Source organism: Empidonax traillii, unplaced genomic scaffold, assembly GCF_003031625.1.
Source record: "Empidonax traillii isolate 1590-97213 ecotype Southwest subspecies unplaced genomic scaffold, ASM303162v1 scaffold684:size475977, whole genome shotgun sequence".
In the NCBI taxonomy this organism is placed as follows: domain Eukaryota; kingdom Metazoa; phylum Chordata; class Aves; order Passeriformes; family Tyrannidae; genus Empidonax; species Empidonax traillii.
This window is the reverse complement of record NW_020955877.1, coordinates 370,880-391,355: the sequence shown is the minus strand read 5'-3', so window position 1 is coordinate 391,355 and position 20,476 is coordinate 370,880. Positions and strand designations below refer to the sequence as shown.

The following is a 20,476-nucleotide window of genomic DNA, read 5'->3' as shown; positions in this document are numbered from 1 at the left end:
GCGGGGCGGGGCGGGCGGGGCGGGGCGCGGCGCGGTGGGCGGCGGGGCCAGGCCGGGCCGGGCCGGGGCGGGCGCGGCGGCGGGGCAGTCGGGCTGCGCGCTGGGCACCGTGCGGGCGTGCGGCGGCCGGCAGCGAGCACGGAGGCAGCCAGCGTCCCCGCCACGTAAGTAGTCACCGATACGTCGTGGGGGAGAGACGGTGCCTCGGTGGAGGGGAGCGGCGCGGCCACCCCTCTCCTCCTCCCTCCCCCTGTCTTCCCCCCCCCCCCCCCCCAAAAAGCGGAAAACAAAAAAAAGCAAACAAGATCTGCTCCCTGTATTTATTTATTTTAAGCGATTACAACTGAGTGCCCCCCATGGCCTATCGCCCTCCCAGCCCCTGCAGTAAGAACTCGGCCCCTTGTCGCCGCGCTGGTTTTTCTTTTCTTTGTGCGTGAACTCTATTGAACGCGGCGAAGGCAGCAGCCCCTGCTCATAAATCCGCTGCGCAGGGGGAGCGTGGGAGCGCTCTCCCGTTCCCTGGTTGCACTTTTTGTTCTGTCGCGGCAGCGACAGCGCGCTCCTTTCCGCCGGCGCGGCGCGGATCGGAGCGGGGCGGTGTGCGCTGCCCCGCGCTCCGCCGCGTCCCCCCGGTGCCCGTGCGGCTCAGCTGAGCCTCCCGCCGCGGTCCCTCTCCTTTGTCGGCCCCCGAGTTAAATGCTCCCTCGCTGTTTCGCGGGGCATTCTCGGAGCGCCCCGGGCGCCAGCGGCGAGGCTCCCGCGCCATCTACAGCCGGGCCGCGGCAGCGCGGCGCTGCCGGGCCGTAGGGGAGCGGAAGGACGGTCCCGCTGCGCGCACCGCGCTACCGACCTTTTGTTACCGCCCGCGCTGCGCGACCCGCGGGAGCGGCGGCCGCCGAGCCCCGGCCGCGCCGCCCCCTTCTCTCCTGTCCTTCCCTTTCCTCTCCTCCCCGGCGCCCAGCGCCGCTGCCCCGCCGCCGCGCTGCTCCGCTCCGCGCCGCTGCGCGCCCGGCCGGCGGCGGGAACAAAGGGCCGCGGGCTGAGCGCTCTCTCCCTGTGCCCAGGACGCGGCGCTGAGGCTGGTCGCCCGCCGCCGCCGCGCTCCCGCTCCCGCCCCCCCCCGCCACACAAAGGCAGCCGCAGCTGGACGGGCGAGGAACCGCGCTCCACGCCAGGGCTCCGGTGCAGCGTCTCGGCTGGTCTTCTCCATACTCATGAACATACAAAGGTCAACCCCTATCACGATAGCACGATATGGGAGACCGCGGAATAAAACCCAGGATTTTGAGGAGCTCTCGTCCATACGGTCCATCGAGCCAAGCCAGAGTTTTAGCCCGAATCTAGGCTCGCCGAGCCCGCCGGAGACCCCGAACTTGTCGCATTGCGTTTCTTGCATCGGGAAATACTTATTGTTGGAGCCTCTCGAGGGAGACCACGTTTTCCGAGCCGTACATCTGCACAGCGGCGAAGAGCTGGTTTGCAAGGTAATGCTTCTCCTTGTTCTCCCCCTTGGTTCGCCGCTGTCGCGCGTGGGTTTCCTGTATCTCGCAGGAGAGCGAGCACGGCCGTATACCTTAGTTATTGAACACGGAGAAACAAAAGGCAGAGAGACAGGATTAAAGACGCGCCCTGTAACTTTTCCCTCTCTCCAGACAATAGCCACGTTATAGCGATGGCCCACAGCCAGCTCTGCCTCCTACCCCGGGGGATATTGTTCTGGAAATAGCCGTTTTTGAAGTAGATTTTAACGTGAGTTCAGATCAGGCGAAAGCCTCATCTTCCCCGCTCTCACTTTTCAAAATGGAGTAGGGAATCCCCAGCTAATTTTAAGGTGTTGGGACCTACTGGCTTCCTCGATTTTTTCCTGACCCCGATTCTGTGAGTTGGGGTACGGAAGAGGATGGAGAAGCTAGGGGCGAAGGGCAGATTGCCATCAGCTTTGTCTTAAAAGTGATTTAAAAAACCCCCACATCTAATTAATCAGCCTGAGCTCCCTCACGGTGGAGGTTGTTTGCAAACAGCATCCTCCCCCATTGTACAATTGAGCAAGAATAAAACCTGTACACCTACGGTTTTTAGAAGTGCAGACAAAATAGCTATCCCACTCTTTGTAGCCTGCTGGCTTTTCTCTGCCTCCTCCCAATTTGCTCCTGCTGTTCAAAGGTGAGCTGTGGGAAAAAGAAGCCCACATACGTGCACATCTGTGGAAGGATGTTTTTCTCTTTTCAAGCTGAGGGAATGTTATCCTTTGTTCCCAAATTGTGATTCTCATTGTCTGTAGTGAGCCAGACTTCTGTCCAGCAAACTGAGGCAGTACGCAGTAGTAGTTTTTATAACTACGTAGCAAATAGCAATCTTGCTGCACATGCTGCAGTGTTTGTATTGTTCCAAAAACACGGAATTGTGCCATTTGGAAAATTTCTAGTGTCAAAGTAACTGCAAGATGGAAAAGTAGACGTATTATAGCTTATTAGTATTTCAGGGATTAGTAATAGTGTTGCTGATTGTTTCATACTTTCTCATACTTGATTCATAAAAAGTTATGGACTAGCCTGTAGCAGAGAAGTGAAAATAATTGCTCCTGCTTGCTATTTGTGAAGAATGGAGTTCAGAGGGCAATTTAAATATGCTTACTGATTGAGTTATAAAACCAGATGTTAAGGCAATGTAGGACTTTGTGTGATTATTTAGGATAAAAAAGGCCCTTTACTTTGCAAAGGACTAATATTGCATGCTGAACTAAATGCTTTGTCACTAGACTGAAACAGAACATGAGAATTTCGAGAATGAAAGCCCAGCTTGATGCAGTAGTACAGTGCTGCACTCTAGGACGTTGGCACCTTTTCATGAAATAAACAGATCCCACAAAGCTGCTGCTCTGCATGAAATTCTAGGTGAACTTGCATAGCAAGTGGTAAAGCGGGGGCTATGCACTTCTTTGTTTCCTGTTTGGTTTGCAGGATTAAGGCACTGTTTTGATGAACAGTATGAACAGCATAACTGCAGCTCAGAAAGAGTGGACTGTTATTTTTTTTTTCCTTCCCTTTAAGCTGTATGTTTTTGAGCTGCTCCTGACATTTGAATAGTATCAGTTTTTCCATATGTGCAAGGCACTACTAGCTGTGCTCCAAAAATACGATCTTAGCCTGAATTGCTGGTTTGTGAAGATGTAGTTGTCAGTCCTGAACTCGGCTTAATTTAATGCATGCTTTAAAATGCCTGCAGTATCGTGACAGCTATTTGTCAAGTAGCCTGCCGGCAGAGACCTGCTCTCTGGTATCTTATTGAAGATGCTCTTAGAGATTGCTTGCAGAAACATTGGGTTGGATAACAGACACATACTGATGATTCTCAAGATTCATTTGGCTGCACCCTCTGACTGTACAGATGCCGTTATTTGCTTCAAGGCTCTGTGGCATCCAAACAATGGTAACTTCTCACTTCCAATTCCCAGAGAGAACTAAATCAAACTGCAGCTTATTGGACATTTTCTGAATTGAGGCCAGGGATCTTAAAGGCTGGGATACAAAGAAGCCCTTTATAAAAGGTATTCGAGACTGTAGCAGTATGATAGCCCTTCCGTCTACCCGCTTTCAAACACAGTACTGGTACATATCCAAAACTACTTATTTAACATAGTTTGAGAACCACAAAATGTAACTAATTTACATCAGGATAATCTGGTTAGGAGAGAATTCTGTAAAGAGTTTTTTTCACATGAGGGTTTGAGCTGCATGAATGTTCCTACTTAAATTTTATTTTATAGCAGCTGCTTTGTAGAAGAGCCATTCGCTTACAATGTAGTAGTTACGAGTTTTGAGATCCAAATGTCAATGAATTCTCTTCTGGAATGAATTACACACCAGGGATTTTAGCAACACCCCCTCTCCGCCCTGGTTCTGCGTCCCTGGCGCACCATGTCACCAGAACGCCTCGGTGCTAATCCTCCCCCAGTAAAATGTGCTTGGGCTGTTTGGCAGTCTGCCTTTAAGGCTGTTTTTCCGTGTACCGGAGTATGGCAGCACAGGTATGGGGTGAGGGGAGGAGGAGATGTGTGAGGAGTGGGTGTCCTGGTTTCCTGGAGTTTGAGTCCTTTACTGCGGAAGGAATATGCTAGGATTGTGCTCTGAAGCATTAAATGACTCGTGTTTTGAAACCTTGGGTAAATTTTGATTGAACTGTATCTCTCTCAGTTTTGAAAGCTTTTCAAAGCTTTAGAGAAAGCAAGGAGAGATTTGCTTCCTGGAGAGGATACAAATACCTGGTATTGGTACACAAATGCTAGAACATAGAAAGAAAAAAAACAATTGCAGTTTAAAACAGCGGTTAGAGAACCATACCAGTTCTTAATTTTTATGTTCCGTTTAAAGGACACATGACTACCTTAAATTCTTTTTACCGAAGTAACAGAACACCCACGAGTAAGTTACATATTAATCGCATTTTTATGCTGGTGGGAATGCTGATTCCTTACTTTGTAGTCCTCTGGATCAGGTATAATTAAAAATGAAAGTCACTCCTATCAATATTTTGCTCATAGTCTCTTTTAGCACACTGACTTCTGTTACTCTCAATGAAGTCTTTCATTTTCTTGTAATGTGGTCTTTTCTCAATTGACTCAAATACTGGTTCATTCGTCACCACTAGATTATAGTAAATTTTTATTTGGGTTTCCCAGCAGCTTTTTCAATTCTTACAGCTCATTCATAAGATCAGTGATAACATACTTAGTAGTAAAGGGACACTTGGCTTTTAATGGAGCACTTGATTGAAATGCAGAGGGTTCAGGGTGGTTTTGTCTTTGCCTTTTGAAGGGTGTTTGTCTGCGCTCCAACAGGCAGAGCTATTTCCCGGGTTGTCCTTCTGATCTTATAAACAGCCATTGTGGAACTGAGACTTGGAAAGTGAAAGTGACTTTGCTGTTTGTCAGAGATGAAAGAAAGGCAGGAAGTAAATAGGAATAGCAATAGATGGTACTTTAAAGCTGAAAATCCTTAAGGCTTTAATGGGTTAATAAAATCAAGAGAGGCAGGCATGTGTATCAGGGTGGATTTAATGTGACAGCTTCTCTCAGTACAAAGCTATGGCTGTATTTTCTATGAGTTTATTTGAATGGAAAAAAAAGATGAACATGTTTCCTTCTGAGTACTGCCCTTATATACCACTGTTCTTCACAGCTTAATTTAGGTTACATTCTAAATTTTATCAGCTGTTAGCTGATGAAACTATGCTTGCTACCAGTTTTGAAGAGTAGCCTTTCCTGTCAAGGTTACGAGTATCTTTTTGGTGGAGTTGTACGGTCTGTTTTAGCTTGTCCTCAGGACCGTGAGCTTGTGACATGCTGTTTACATCGGTGTACCTTCAGCAGCAGCCTAAATTGTACTTAGAGATGGTTCTGTTAACTGAATTAGATGTACTGTGACTTCACTGTCCTTCATGTTGCTAACCCTGGCTTTACTGTCATTGTTCTGCAGGTGTTTGATATTGGCTGCTACCAGGAGTTATTAGCACCATGTTTTTGTCTGCCTGCACATAAAAATATCAACCAAATTACTGAAATAATTCTTGGGGAGACAAAAGCGTATGTGTTTTTTGAAAGGAGCTATGGGGACATGCATTCGTTTGTTCGTACCTGCAAGAAGCTTAAAGAAGAGGAGGCAGCCAAACTCTTCTATCAAATAGCTTCCGCTGTTGCACACTGCCATGACGGTGGACTGGTACTGCGAGATCTCAAGCTGCGAAAGTTTATTTTCAAGGATGAAGAAAGGTAAGAGTCTCCCTTAGTTTACAGGTGGTAAATTTGTCAGGGGGTGCCTGAGGTCAAATATTCAGAGTTGCAGGACATTGTGCCCTTCATTGTCGCCGTACCATTAGTTTGTGGTACGCTTTATTTTCCTCTGCAACCTGATCATGGGGGGTGGATGTGCTACTTTACCTTCTGGCTTAGGTTTTGAAGTAAAGTAAGTATAGAGTGATATTGGCGTCAGTGCTTGGCCTCTGCATCTCCACTTACAGGAGTACCCTCATTCCTAAGGGGGAGATGTTTCCTGGAGGGAGGCTCTGAATGGATGTCTGGTGCAAGAGCTGAGCTATCATAAATGCTGCTGGTGTTAAAAGAGGAAGGGAGCATAAGATCCAGTATGTTAAAGAGAAGGGGGCACTGAAATGGCCCATTCCAGGGAGGAGGGATGAAAAGGAAGAACAGCCAAGTGTTCTTTGTAGGACTGCTTTGAGGTCAGCTTCTTGTTTTCCATGCTGGAAGAGTCTGGAGGATGCTTTTAAGAGTATTATGTGGTCAGTAATCATACTAAGACTAAAAACTACCTTGCTGGGTGCTTGTTTGCAGTATCAGCTGTTGTGGTACTTGAGGAACTTTTTTTTTTTTACTATTTTTTTTTAATTAAAAAATATCTCCCTGCACACCCTCCTGTATAAATGATTTGGGGAAGGAGTATGGAAAGACAGGGAAAGAAGAAATGGATGCTCTGGGTGTATTGTTGAAGTGCCATTTCTGGTGTGGAGCTATAGCTATACTGTTGCACCTGTGGAACTTACCATCTCTTTCTTTGTGGCTACCCATTTTCTTTGTTTTGAATGATAAGTTTACTTGCAACTTCCACATAAGATATCAGAGCAATAAACAGAGTAATGTCAGAGTAATGTCAGGCTTTCACAGAGGGATTGAATTGCAAGATGACCATTACAAAAAAAAAAAAAAAGGAAACTAAATGTGAGGAGAACCTACCTTTGTTCTTCTTCATATCTTGGTAAAGAATGGGGAGGAGTTTTGCCCTTTTAATTAAATTCTATAAATTATCTTAGAACTTGTTCAAATTACTGCAGAAGGAAATGCATGTTCTGGAGAGCTTTGTTAAAAATAACCAGTGCATATTAATTTCATTTGGGACTGTTTGGGGGAGTTATAAAAAACAGCCAAGGCACATAAGTTTTCTACACTCTCAGGAAGTCTGTGATCCAAAAGTTAGAAAAAACTAATACACAATTAATTCAGGAAAGAGAAGTTCCTGGCCTAACATAAAAATGGCAACCATCTATCAAGTTTAAATATTCTCTACCTAAATTTTATTGCAAGCTGAGTTTTGCAAAATAGACTTCTCCTTTTAATCTATTTATGGAGTGAAAAATAAAAGACATTTTCGTTTCTTAATTCAGTTCAGATGATTCTCTGCAAAGGAAATAGCTATTTCTTATTTTTCTACTGCAGGCCCAATATATATGATTGCCCTTTCATCCTTTTCGAATAAAAAAACCTAAAATGAAACTAGCTTAATGTCCATTCATAGCGAAATGCAGAGTGGATAGATGTAAACTGTATTTTCACAACTTTTACTCCCCAGTGTAATAATTAAGCACCATTATAGCACCTGTGATGAAGATAAGAAGGAAACTTGTACAAAATAGTTGAGAGAGGAATTGTTTTCTGTTGTGGGTGATAACGTCCTAATGTTCCAGTGGATTTTTTTTCCTGGGGATATATGTAAACTTATGTGGTTTTGCATGAAGAACAGGACTTGGAAAAGCTCCTCCAAGGGAAGGCAGCATGAGCTCAGAGCAGTGCAGTGCGAGCAGACGTGGGCCCGTGCTGAATACAGTTGAACTCCTACCCTGCTGCTTACTAGGAACTGAATGCAACACGAGGCATAGGGCCAAATCCTTCAGCCACCCAAGAAAAGTGGTGTGTACTATAATAGCAGTGTTGGCTTTTATGAATGTTTTTAACGTAACTGTCCTCTGTGATATCATGCAGTTACTCACTTTTGAGTACTGTCTTCTAATTATACAATAATATGCTTTAAAGGTCAAATAGGACTTGCTGGTTATTTTTAAGATAATCATAATGTGGTTTTCTTCTGGACGTAATGTTGGTTTGTAAGTAGAGAGGTATTGTAATCCTTTCTCTGCTAAATAAACACAGATGAAATGTGAGATAGAAATAGAACCAAAGAGCAATGACTGTCTTTTTTCACATACTCTCTGATCATCAGACTGTAATCAGTCATCACTTTCAATCTGTTGCTATATTTAGGCTGAAAAATCTCCCTGGTCCTTCCGAGTTCACAGAGGTGTTTGTTGCTTGCACCCCTCCAAACTCACATCTCCCTGAGGCTGCTGGTGCTGGTGAGGGTGCCTGTGTGCTGAGCAGCCTGCCCTTCAGGGGCTGGGCAATGGCTGCTGCACCATCCTTTGCTCTTTGGTATTTGTAATGAACCAGGGAGTGAGAAAAAGAGATCAAAATGATGTTTCGAGAAATCTGTGTGAACTCTGCTGCTGTGTGTTGCCTGCTCTTCAGTGGAGTGCTTTCTTGATAGTTCTTTTCCTATTTCTTTGTGGCTATTTTTCTGCAGTTCACTTTAGGTACCTATCACTTTGAAGTTTTCTCATCTTGAATACTCGCACAGCTTTTATTTTGGTAGAAAAAAAGATGGGAAATCCAGCATGCAGGCAACACACGAATGGAAAACTTTCTGCCTTTTTTTTTTTTTTTCCTAAAATGCTTGTCTGCTCTTAGCTGAGAGCTGCCAGACTGAAAGAGCCAGAGGGAATGTGAGGGATATATGAAAGCAGTTCCATTTGTTTAAAAAAGAAAAATCAATTAAAGCATTTCTTAGTAGGTCTCCTTCCATTGATCCTAATGATATCCTGGTAGTTCAATATAAAAACAGAGCTCCTGGAGTTTTTCAGGCGGGTGCATGCAGCGTTGAAACTCTTTCTTACCCCATTCCTATTATCTAAATTACAGCAGGAATTTGCAAAGATTCAGGCTCCTGATCTAGCGGCAACATAAGTGCTCTTTGCTTCAGCTGATGTCACTGCTAAGAATGCATGTTATTTAGATGTTGTAAATCACTGTGCCTTGGGATGTTTGTAATGAACTGGGAGGTAAGAATAAAGTATTGTTGGAGGCTGGTAGCACTGAGCACTTTGTAGGGGTCCTGATCTTACTAGTGACATTCTTTTAATGTGCTAAATCAAAGATAGACTGTGATGGTGTGTTACACTACTGCACGTCCGTAAGTACATCAATTCAAATTTCCAGTGTGGAAGCAGAAACAATTTGTCTGTGTTTAAAGGTAATTTGTAACCTTCTTTAAATCCTGAACTGCAGGAAGTTTTAAGATATGGTAAATTGCATTCCATGAAAATGATGTGTGCTGTTGCCACATGGGTTTTCTGTTTTGTATAAAAGGTTGGGTGGTTGTGGTTTTTAGTGGGAGATGTGCCTGTGGATCCTTTTGTTAACTATAGGTGAAATAGGCAGTCTTGTAGAATTGAAATTTCAGAGATAAGTTCCATAAACCTGCGGCTGATCTTGATGAAGCAGAAATTCTAAGACATTACAGCATGGCTGGAAATGTTTTGTAAGACTGGGTTAGGAAGCAGCAGCACATTCATTAAATGAGTGCAGTGACTTCCAGAACACTGAAAATATGGAAAACAACACTGACTTGCCATGCTGAGCCTCAACAGACTTTCCGAAGTACCTCTAAGGTACTTGAATACTTCAAAAATTGTCCTTAGACTTCAAAATAAAACTGGAATCCAAAACAGTGGAGATGAACTATAATAAAATATGTGGTCCTGTATGTTTTCTGCTTCCAGTCATGTTGTTAATTATTTTTGTCCTGGGTGTTAAGCCAGGTCAGTGGTGATGTTGTGAGGCTCTTGCTTTGGAGTATTTTTTCTGTGTTCATGGCATGGTATTTACTTTCCATGTATAGCCTATCCTCATAGTAGGCCCTTGGGCAGAGCTACTGTACCCTTCTCCTGGCTAGTGTCCCATAATGATGTTGCAGAATGGGCAGGTTTTTTTGGGTTATGCTAAAAACAGCACTAAACGCAGCATATAGCTAATAAAGCAGCTCATCAGTTTGATACATAGCAGATGCTTTGAGAAAGAGCCACCTCAAAGATCTCAGAATTAAATGAAGCATTTCAGTGTTGGTTGTTTCAGTGGTTTGCTTCCTGCAAGAACATTTCTGCTGTCAGGGAATTATTAATTTCTTCAGTGCGTTTTTAAGCCTTTAATTATATTAAAATATTAGCTGTCGTAATATTTGAAGCTTAAAGACCTTGTACATTCATCATACTTGTTGAAAGGAAAATTAAAATAATTTTGGTATTTAGATATTGTAATTTTCCTGTATTCTTTGAGTAAATATGAGGCAAGTGGGATTCAATAAAAATAAATACAATTTGACACTTTTTGCTCTGTGCCAGGGGAGTGCAGCCAGTACAATACACTAATTTAGGAGCCTGTCTTAGCATAACGTATTTACTTGGTTCTCCTAGAAAAATTTTTTCTTTTTTCCTCTAGAATTTCTCAGCTTTGAGTGGATGATGCTTTAAGGTGACCTAGTTACATTGTTTGCAATCCTCATGATACAAACCTGATCCCACAAAAAATACGAATGCATATATCAACCTTTTTCCACAAAGACCTTTCGTTTTCTTGTAGTTAACAGTAAGTTTCCTCCCCAGCATTTGTGAAGTTGTAATGTGATCAGCAGCTTTTTCACTGTGGTGTTAGAATTTGCTGTTTTCCTCACAGTTCCATAGAGAAGAGGTAAGATAACACTTTCTAAGTCCTAGAAAGAGAGTCCTAAAGTAGAAGAAAATCAAACAAAATAGGAGTGCTCTTTAAATACCAGAAGATTTAGAAATAAAACTAGCCTTCATCTGTTTTATCATTTAAGCACTACCCTGAATGGGGCCACAGGACCAAAGAGCACACTTTCTCCAACAGTGGAGAGTCACAGGTCAGATTTCAAACCACAAATTATTATTCCTAGAATATGGGGAGGAAGGCAAATTTCTTCACAGGCAGCAAATCTCTGCTGTCAAGCTTAGGATAGAAGATGAAGTGGTTGCACAACTGTTTTCCACTGGAGGGTTCGTGCCCCCTTTGCCTTTATGTGGTTTTGTTACGAAGTCTCTGTTTTCTCACTGTGTTCCTGGGAGCACTTTGGATTTGTTGGGTGTGTAGTGCCTTTCCCAGTGGGATGCAGGAGGTAGCTGCAGATGCTGAACATCACACCAGCCCTGTGAAGTGCTTAACTCTCCTCCTGAGGGCATAGATAGTCACAGAGATTAAGTGTTGCACCTAAGGTTGTAAATTAAAGGGAAAATTGGCTACCCCTGTGATGAGGATTGAGCTCAGATGGATGTTGAGTCAGCTCAAGGCAGTGAGACGACAAGTGGAAAGAACCTTTGCTGTTCTACCCAATGCTGGAGTTTGCAGGAGGTTTTACACCTGGACTGTGCTATCCTTTGGTATGCGTTTCATTTTCTTCTTCGTGTCATTCCTTCTTCACTATCTCAGTTCAGACTGAATGCTGTGTTACGTGTTGGCTGTCACGGTTGGGGGCTATCCTGAGATGCCCATCACAGAATTGATCTCTGATAAAAGGTGCTTTGCAGTCCCTGGAAGTAATGTGTTTTAGGACATTTCAAATTGGGTTCAACAGCTGGTCATTTTGAAGACTTGAAAACCTCCATCCATAGACTTGGTGTGAAGTACTCCAAGGTGACTTTTGAGTGGAGACTGAGGACATCTGTGCTGAGGGTGAGGAAGGGAGACAGAAGCCCAGCTAGGCACAGCTGCAGCGAATTGTCAGAGAGAAATTCTTCTGCTGCCGTTATCTCACTGGGAGATTACTTCAGACTGGGGAAGGAGAGGAAAGGTGGAGATTGTAAACAGGAGCCAACCTGGGACTTATTTAATCTTAAGCACCTGCTTTTTGGTAGATGTGAATTGCTTGGAGACAGAGTTGCAGACATCTAAGCAAAAGGTTTTCAGTAGGGTTGTGAAATAATGGCATGGTTCTGCCTTAGAGATGCTGAGCACCCATCCCAGGCTCAGAAAGTGCAGGGCTGTTTTCACAACATTCAATTATGTTAACAAAATAAAACTGTGGTCTCCTTTCCCTCCCTGTGGAGCTTCATCATGTGTCATATGAAAAGACCTAGAAAAGATGGTGAACACAGCATATGGTTGACAGCAGAGCCTTTTAAAGCTCTGATCTTCAATGTGATCTAAAAAGATAAAAGTGAGGTTGTGAAGTAGCTGCCCTGAGCCAGATGCTTATCAAAAAGTGGATTACTCAGAATATTGTAACCAAGCCCCTCTGTGGAAGGATCTCCATTGGATTTCAGAGTCTGCACCCCAATACACACATCACTACCCTACCTGCTTTCTGGGGAATATGTTTTCTCCTTAGGCAATAATGGCATGAAAGAAATTCAGTATCTGGCATACATGGCAGGCTGTTCCCAGCAATCCTATTCAAGTGTTATAAGGTTTTGGGGGGGGCACCAGCCCTTCCTGGAGGTGCATCAGAGTATTTTTAAGTGGAATTCTGTAGGAAAAAAAAAACACACACACACAAAACAAAACAACAAGTAAAAGCTCTAAGTTGCTGGGTACTGCATGTCAGGAAGGGGATGCGGGCAGGGCTGAGTGTGTTGGTAGCATCCCTGTGGAGGAAGGGTGGGGAAGATACAATTTTTAGAGGCTTCCTCATTCTGTGGAAGTACCAGTGAAGAAATCTTCCCTTAGGAACAAGGTTCATCCTGTAAACCTGTGCTGCCTGGAAGTCCCAGTTGTGTTTCGAAACATATCCTTGAGCCTGTTTCATTATGCAAGAGACTGTTTGTCTGACAGCCTTTGTGCAGTGTTTGGTTTTTTCTTCCCTGAAGTTGTGTGGGATGTTGTGTGGTGAACTCCTATACTCTGTGCTGTTACGAATCGGAAAGGGATCTTTTGATGAAAGGAGCAGAATTTAAATTGATGGCATAATATCCCCACTGCCACCCCCCCCCCCCCTCCCCTGATCCTGTGAGCCTCGTGCCCCTGGAGGAGGCGGGTAGTTGTGGGTTCAGAATAAGTCCTTGCATCAAGCTGCAAATCATCTGCTCAGGGTTTCCTTAGCTGCCTTCCCTGTTTCACTGGCTCCCTGACGGCAGCCTACTTCTGCATTATTTAGGAGAGATTCCCTTAGTTAAAAAAAAAAATCAATTAGCAAAAGATAACTTTCCTATGTCAAGCTTACCTTTTTTTTTTTTTTGTGCCCCCTTGTGGCTCTAATTGTGTGCATGCTCTTCTCATCTTTATGATGGGGTGTGAGCAACTGACCTTGATTAAATGACCTGTGAATTATTGGCCACATAGGAGCAATCCCTGGTCTACTGGGCAGTCAGTGGCACGAGTGCCTCTACCTAGGGAAAGACATTCCTGGCCTCAGTCAGAGTAATGTTGAAATATGAGATAACACTACTTGAATGCCTTCAGTTTTTATGGTAGGGGAAATATTGTGAGGCACCTTTAGAAATCACCATTTTATATTTACTTGCAATCATAATAAAATGGAAATTCAGATGCAGTGACAGTTGTTTCCTGATCTCTGGAGTCTGCTTAGAATCTGTAAATCTGGATCATCTTATTTGACCCAGCCTGAGTAACAAGTGCATGGTGTAGCGGGAGTGTCCATAGCAGGATGGCTCCTTCAGTCTCTTCCCAACGCAGCTGTCATGTGGGGAGTCTTGCGGTGCAAAAATGGTGGGTCTGGTCTGCAAGTTAGTGTTTCCAAAATGGTGACGGTGGCTCAGCTGTGGTTCAGGTGTTTTTGCTCACACAGATGGCTTTGGGGACAGAGTAGAAACAACTGCTTTCATTGATTCAGGCACAGGCTCCTTTACTACTGATGGCTTATTCATTATAATGGAGATATTTTCCTCTGAAAAACTCAGACTATCAGTTGATATCTCTGCTTTAAATGTTTCAGATTTTTTTTTTTTTAAATAGGGCTTAGAGCCCTCTGAATAATTCCACTGATTTTGATATGGAAATTGTGTTTTCTTTTGGAGACCAGGTGTGAATGCTGGATTCTTACAGCCCCAGCTTCGATCTTAAAAGGCAGGATAGCAGTTAGGCAGTAGTCCCTAAGCTCTGCAGGGAGGAATAATGTGAATCAGTCAGAAAAAAAGTGTAGGATGTGCAACAAAGCCAGAGATGGGTGCTAACGCAGGAGGTTGCATTGAAGAATCTTCTGGAAGACGTTTAATTGATTAGGTTTTGTTACATTACTGAAGAGCAAAGTCTGAACGCAGTCAAGTAATGAATGGCATATTGATAAGAAACTCAGAGTGGTATTGTCTTTCATGGGTTTCCCTGACGGTTTCTATGGGGACAAAGACGCATTTCCCGTCCGACTGCTGCTGCTGCCCTCTGATTGCACTTCTGTGGTTTCATTCACCAGTAATGGGAAAGCATTCATAGGGAGAATAGCTTCCCCTTTTTAAATAGCCATGATTCAGGGTTGTATTTTTTTTTTAATGCATTAGACTAATGCAGTGTTTTATCAATGATCTGATAGATGCATAATGCTCTTTTTCCAAGTGCTTATTCAGGGTCTGCATTAAAACTTGAAATTATGTACTGTAATTACGTAAGCCTTGACAAAAGTCTTTGTTGCCCTACAGTATGCGTACAAAGTGATTCTCATCCGGCTGTGGCAGTAGCTTACATTTGAACTTTAGGGATTAATTCTGTTGCAACTGTTTGTCGAACTCAAATGCTGGTACTTCTGGAAAACCTTTTTTCTTGTAGGAGTCATTCAGTTGACTAATATGAGTTAATTATTTAGAGAATGAGAGTTTTTTAGAACAGTAACTTTAAAAAAAAAAATTGTCCTTTTTCTGCGCTGTGATGGGAGGCACTTCAAAGCTGATTGTGATTTCACAGCTTCTTGTTTGGTTTTGTCTGTCCCTTGCCTAGCAAATGTCAAATTTTGCATTGCCTGGTTAATCTACAATTGGATGCACTCCACACCCTTTGCTATGGAGGTTCTTATTCTCAGAATCTACTTGCACTTTTCAGGGTCTGTTTGTTGTTGTCGACTTTTATTCTTTTCCCTGGGTATTTGATTTCAGTGCTTCCTCTGAGGGAGAGCATGTGGGGGAGAGAGAGATTGCATCTCATTCAGCATGTCTCTGCATTTCTGTGTATTTTGGCTTCAGAATCCCCTCTTTCCCATTCCCCTCCACACTCCCCCTGCTCCCCCCTCTGCTGCAAAAAAAAAAAAATAAAAGCTCTCTTGCTTGTAGAAAACAGCTCTTTTGGGTAATGCTTGAAATGTGGAGGAAGGGAAGGCCAGCCAGAGCTGGATGCTGTTTTTCACAGAGAGGGGTGCTGCACAGTGGGAAATAGCAGCTCCTGAGCCAGGCTGCTCCTTTTTGATTGCCTGAAAAAATGTGAAATGACTGTTAAGAGGGGGGTGAGCCTTGCCATTCACACCTGCATGATGCCCAGTTGTGGTACCGTACAGACTGTTCTTCGTGTGAGGCTGAGGTGGGTGAAGTTGTCTGTCAGTGGTGAAAATGGGGAAAATGGGCTGGAGTTGGTCTCCCCCAGCTCCAGTACTGGCTGGTGGTGAGGGGCACTGCCAGAGCTGAGCGAGGGTCATTGGCAGAACCATCTCGTGCTTTCTGTTACCAGCTGTGCAAGCCGGTGAGCCACGGTGCTGGCCGGCACTTCCCGAACTCCTGTGCTCTCCTTGCTGTAAGGATGGCAAAGCAGTGTTGGCACCTAATGTAAAGACACTGGACTTTACAAATGAAACCAGGGACACCCGAGTTGCTTCTGAGTGTAATTGGGAGGGGAGAAAGTCACACTGAGGCCATGCACCTGGCACTGCGTGCTCGGGAGACGCAGGCCCTGCAGTCTGGGAGGGAAACGCGTGCTCAGTGTCGTACCTGCGCTGGTTGCAGAGGAACCATTTCACGACTTTCACCTTTCACACAAGGGTGTTTCTGGGAGAGGATTTGGGTTCTGAAGAGGAGGAGTGAAAGTTTTGTTTTTGTTTAATTTGGGACCTTTTGTTTCCTCAAAGCCTGTCAGCTTCGAAGGATGAAAAACCTGGTTTGAATGTTTTCTTCATTTGGCCACAGCTAACGGAGGAGCAGGCAGATAAGGGCCAGCTGTTGTTCCATTTGCTTGCTTAAACAAAACCCACTGCTGTGTGCATGGAGGCTGCAGCACCTTGCAAGGAAAGCACCATGAGTATACGGCTTTTGTGTGCTGCTTCTTTTTTATTATCAAGAAATTATTTCTCCTCTTGAAGAAAAGATGCATTTTTTTGACACACCTTGCAGTCTGCTCTCTGTGGTTTTGTATCATATCCATTGTAAAAATGAGAGATTAGGGAATTCCAATAATTTTATGAAATATAAAAGCTTCTCATTGAACTGTTTTTCTAAAATCTTTGGCAACTCCCAGAAATGTAAAACAGGACAGAAAAGTAAACAACGTCTCCCTGCACTGTTAACACTGGGATGGTAGAGGAGCGAGTGTGTGTAGGGTGAATTCCCTCCTGGAAGTTGTTTATAAATAGCATGCTCTGCCCTGCTCCTTGTGTGTTCTGCTTCTGTTAGTTAGCAGGAGTGAGTTGATGCTTTCCTGTCTGGCTGTTCAGTGACTTAATGCATGTTTGAGTAGCTGGCCTCACTGTTTTATTGCCACACATGCTTTTCTATGGAAAAACTGAGGTGGGTAATGTAAATGGAACCACAGCTCATGTCCCTGTCTTCCCTTTCATTTCCTCTACTCTGTTCTCTGCCCTCCTTCGCATGTTTTTTTCCTCTGGGCATTTCTTCTTGCTGCTCTCCCTGTGCTGTGCAGGTGTACGAACAGTCAAAGCTGAGCACCGTGAAAGGACTCTTCTCTAGTCCCTCTCCCATTGTGGACCCTCTGAGCTGTGTACAGAGGGAAATTGCTGTGGTCTTGGTAATTGTAGTTAAGATTCTCCTTGCAGCCAGCTTCCTGTGTGAGGCATTGCTGCTGTAAAGTATTGTTTGAGTGCTAATGAGGGGATTGTCCATGGCCAGAAGTGCTGTTAGGCTGGCAGTGGGTAATTAATGAGGAAGCAGGTGTGTTGAGCAAAGCCCATCGAACTGGAGGAGCAAACACTGGCCTATTTAAGGAAAGAAGGAGCTGCCCTGACACACTGTGCTTGGGAGCCAGGTATTCTGAATTTTGTATTTATGACTTCCTCATTTAGGGCATGTTGCCAGAGGGGCTTTCACCTCTGCTAGTAAATGTCTCTAGCTGTTGAAAAGGTCCAAGTGTTATTATGAGAGTTTATGGCAGAGTTGCTTCTGGAGTACTGCACAGAGTAAAATGCTCTTCTGTTGGTTCAAAGAAGATAGGGCTGAGCTACCCTGGAACCAAGTCTAAAGCAAAGCTAGCCTGGATGTCTTTCAGAGCTCAAGCCCAAGCAATCTTGTCTTCAGTAAACATTTAAAAGACAGGGCTCTCCTTGTCTGTTTTAATGCCATTTAAATGATGTGCTTTAGTCAAGAGACACGAGTTGTGCTTTCTGGGATGAAATTCAGTCCCTGCCTGTGAATATCTGTGGTGTGGAGACATGGCCATAACACAGGGCTAAGGGTGATTGTAACGGACCAGTGGGGTTGAGGGATGAGGACAGTAATACCCCAAGTTGAGTTACGATCCCTAGTTGTTGAAAAGAAAGCCTGCACTGCTGCTAGATCACTGCCATCCAGAGGCACTGGACAAGCCCTGTTGTATTGTAGTGATTCTGTTCTCAAAACCATCTATTGCTGGCAAATAGTCTAAAGGGTGCTTGGTAATCCTTTGGGTGCCTCCAACAGAGACAGATTTTTAAGTATCGATGGAGACCCCAGCAGTGAGAATTAAAAGGAAAGAAAGGTTATGTTCATCTAGTGCTATGACAAGCAGCTCTGCATCACTTTTTCTGCTCCTGTGTGATATCCATAAGGGAAGAAAATTGTCTTGCAGAGATAATTACTGCAGCACAATGATGAGTTCACAGTGCTTTGCAGGCAGGAGTTTGAAGTCTAGATAAGGCATCCCTGTCAGCTCCTTGCAAGTTGTCTGCTAACCTCTCTGTTCATTCCATCATGAGGAGCTCTTCTGGTTTGGCTGGATAGATAAGCTTGCTGTTAATCTTGGCAGCATTCAGCTCACCTGATCTCCCTTTGCCCTAAGGTCTCTTTGAGGAGACTGAAATCTGTTAAAATTGCTCTTCCTTAATGCTGGGATAAAGAGAAATATTGGTTGGTTAGAAGTATCATTTAGGGTGAGAGTGACCATTTTATTCCTGTTAAACCTTGTGGAATTAAAGGTGCAAGGAGCAGCTTGCCAACATGAAGGTATCAAAATAACCCTGTGTAGTTAGGGGTGGATTTGTGTTTGGGCATGAGTCCTACACAGGTGCATTAGAGTGCAGCCAACACAGAAAAAGTCTTAAAGTTTGTATCTCCTTTTGGAAATCACATCTGTTTAAAATTAACCAAAAGCATGAATACAGCAGTTCCTTTCATCTTTTTAAGACCTTATTAATGAGTTTACTGACCATAAATATATTTGAAATCTTGTACCTGTATGTGTGACAATATTACCTATTTGTCTCTAATATCTCTAACTAGCATGGAAGAGATGGTATCAATTATCTGTAACTGCTGCGAGTGGGATTTTAAACTGATTCACTTCTGCGGTTGTTGAATTTTGTAGAGTTTGAATCTTGTAACCATGTAATGGCAACAGCCTGGAATTTGTGTTTGATGTTTGCTTACCTTGATGTTTTGGTTTTCTTTTTGCCCGCAGGACTAGAGTGAAATTGGAAAGCCTAGAAGATGCTTATATTTTAAGAGGAAATGATGACTCTCTTTCTGATAAGCATGGATGCCCAGCCTATGTGAGTCCAGAGATCTTGAACACAAATGGCAGCTACTCTGGCAAAGCAGCGGACGTATGGAGTCTAGGTGTCATGCTTTATACCATGCTAGTTGGACGCTATCCTTTCCATGACATTGAGCCTAGTTCCCTCTTCAGCAAGATCCGTCGTGGGCAGTTTAACATTCCAGAAACTCTATCCCCCAAGGCAAAATGCCTCATACGTAGCATACTGCGTCGGGAGCCATCAGAAAGGCTGACTTCACAGGAAATTCTGGACCATCCATGGTTTTCTACAGATTTTAATGTATCGAATTCAGGATATGGTGCTAAGGAAGTATCAGATCAACTGGTGCCTGATGTCAACATGGAAGAAGACTTGGACCCATTCTTTAACTGAGCACAAAGACTGGTGTTCAGAAGGTACACAACCTGGAGATGGACACATGAAGGAGCCCTTCCTGACCACGTTAAATCACATCCTGCATCAGCCTAGCTTGGTAGCAAAAGACACTCAGAGGTCCTTGAGTTGAGAAGGAACTTCCACAAGGAGCTAATATAACAAATGTAGCATGGGGACAGATTGGGGGGGCGGGGGGAGCTTGCTATCAGGTTAGATTGATTTGGAGGAGAAAAGGCAGCATGGAGCAATTGTAGCTTCTCACCTTTTTGGAGCCAAGGAGACTGCACATGCCAATTTTGGTGCAGCTGTATCACTCCTGTTTCTGTTCCATTAAAAACAGTGGTAACTCACGACAAATAGAAACTCTTTTGCCTCAGCTCACATCTTGGCATCGCACTGTTAGATATTTAACTTCAGCCATTATTCAGGGAAAGTACAATTGGCTAACATTTTTTTTAATCGGATGTCTAATAATTAATGGGATTAATATAAGAAAAAAATTAGGTGCACAAAGATAGACATGAAAAGTGGGTGCTAAAAACAAACAAAATTTCAGTTCATGTCTCTTGATAGCTATTTTCAACTCATTTCTTCTAAATAAACTAGTTAATATTCTTGTCAGGAAATGACATTTTAATGCTTTGTTCCCTTAAGGGGAAGTAACTGTCATTTAACAGGCTGTTCTGTTTTGTGTCAAATGGTTTGTTGCAGGAAGCTATTATAACTCGAACTTCCAGATGCATTACTGCTATAATGGGGGGAGGGGGAAGAAGAAAACTGTATAATTTTTTTTTTTAAAGATATGAGATACTGGCTTCCATATCTGCCATGCTGCACGTATATGACTAGAGAGGGCAGAAAGCCCTTAACCGTGTCTTTGACAACCAATCTCTTCTTTACTGACTGGCCCACATGTAAATAGAGGGCTCTTTATTATTGAAGAAGAGTATTGTGGGTTTTTTCTTTGAATTCCTTTCAACTTGGGGAAAGAATTGTTTGGTTTTGATTTTTGTTTATGTCCAGACTAAGAAATAAGAGGGTATTAATAAGCTGAACATTTATATTACAGATATTCCTCTTGAAACATACACAGTAATATGCACCTTTTGTATTGTCAAGACTTATTCTATTTATTGAAGAAAATGTCACAGTAGTGATGTATTAAGCCAGTACTTCAATTACGGGTTGACTTGGGATGACATGTTACATGCTGTAGTTAACACACTTCTTTTCTGTTCAGGTATTTCTGTCCCTAAATAACTTTTTATTTAGCTTCTTTTTTTTTTTTTTTTTTTTTTTTTTTTTTTTTTTTTTTTTTTTTTTTCTAGATTGCTTTATTT

The 20,476-nt window shown here is 43.5% G+C and overlaps 1 protein-coding gene across 1 annotated transcript in view; it reads left to right on the top strand.

Annotated features, from left to right (window-relative positions):
* Positions 1–96: 96 nt before the first annotated feature.
* Positions 97–20,476, top strand: part of TRIB2 (tribbles pseudokinase 2) — a 20,918-nt gene continuing 538 nt past the window's right edge. Inside the window, exons 1-4 of the mRNA XM_027899696.1 lie at positions 97–164; positions 1,065–1,484; positions 5,475–5,767; positions 18,665–20,476. The exon at positions 18,665–20,476 is cut by the window's right edge and continues 538 nt beyond it. Of these exons, the coding sequence (XP_027755497.1) occupies positions 1,215–1,484; positions 5,475–5,767; positions 18,665–19,133 (1,032 nt within the window). The 5' untranslated portion in view covers positions 97–164; positions 1,065–1,214 and the 3' untranslated portion in view covers positions 19,134–20,476. The remainder of the gene's footprint in view (positions 165–1,064; positions 1,485–5,474; positions 5,768–18,664) is intronic.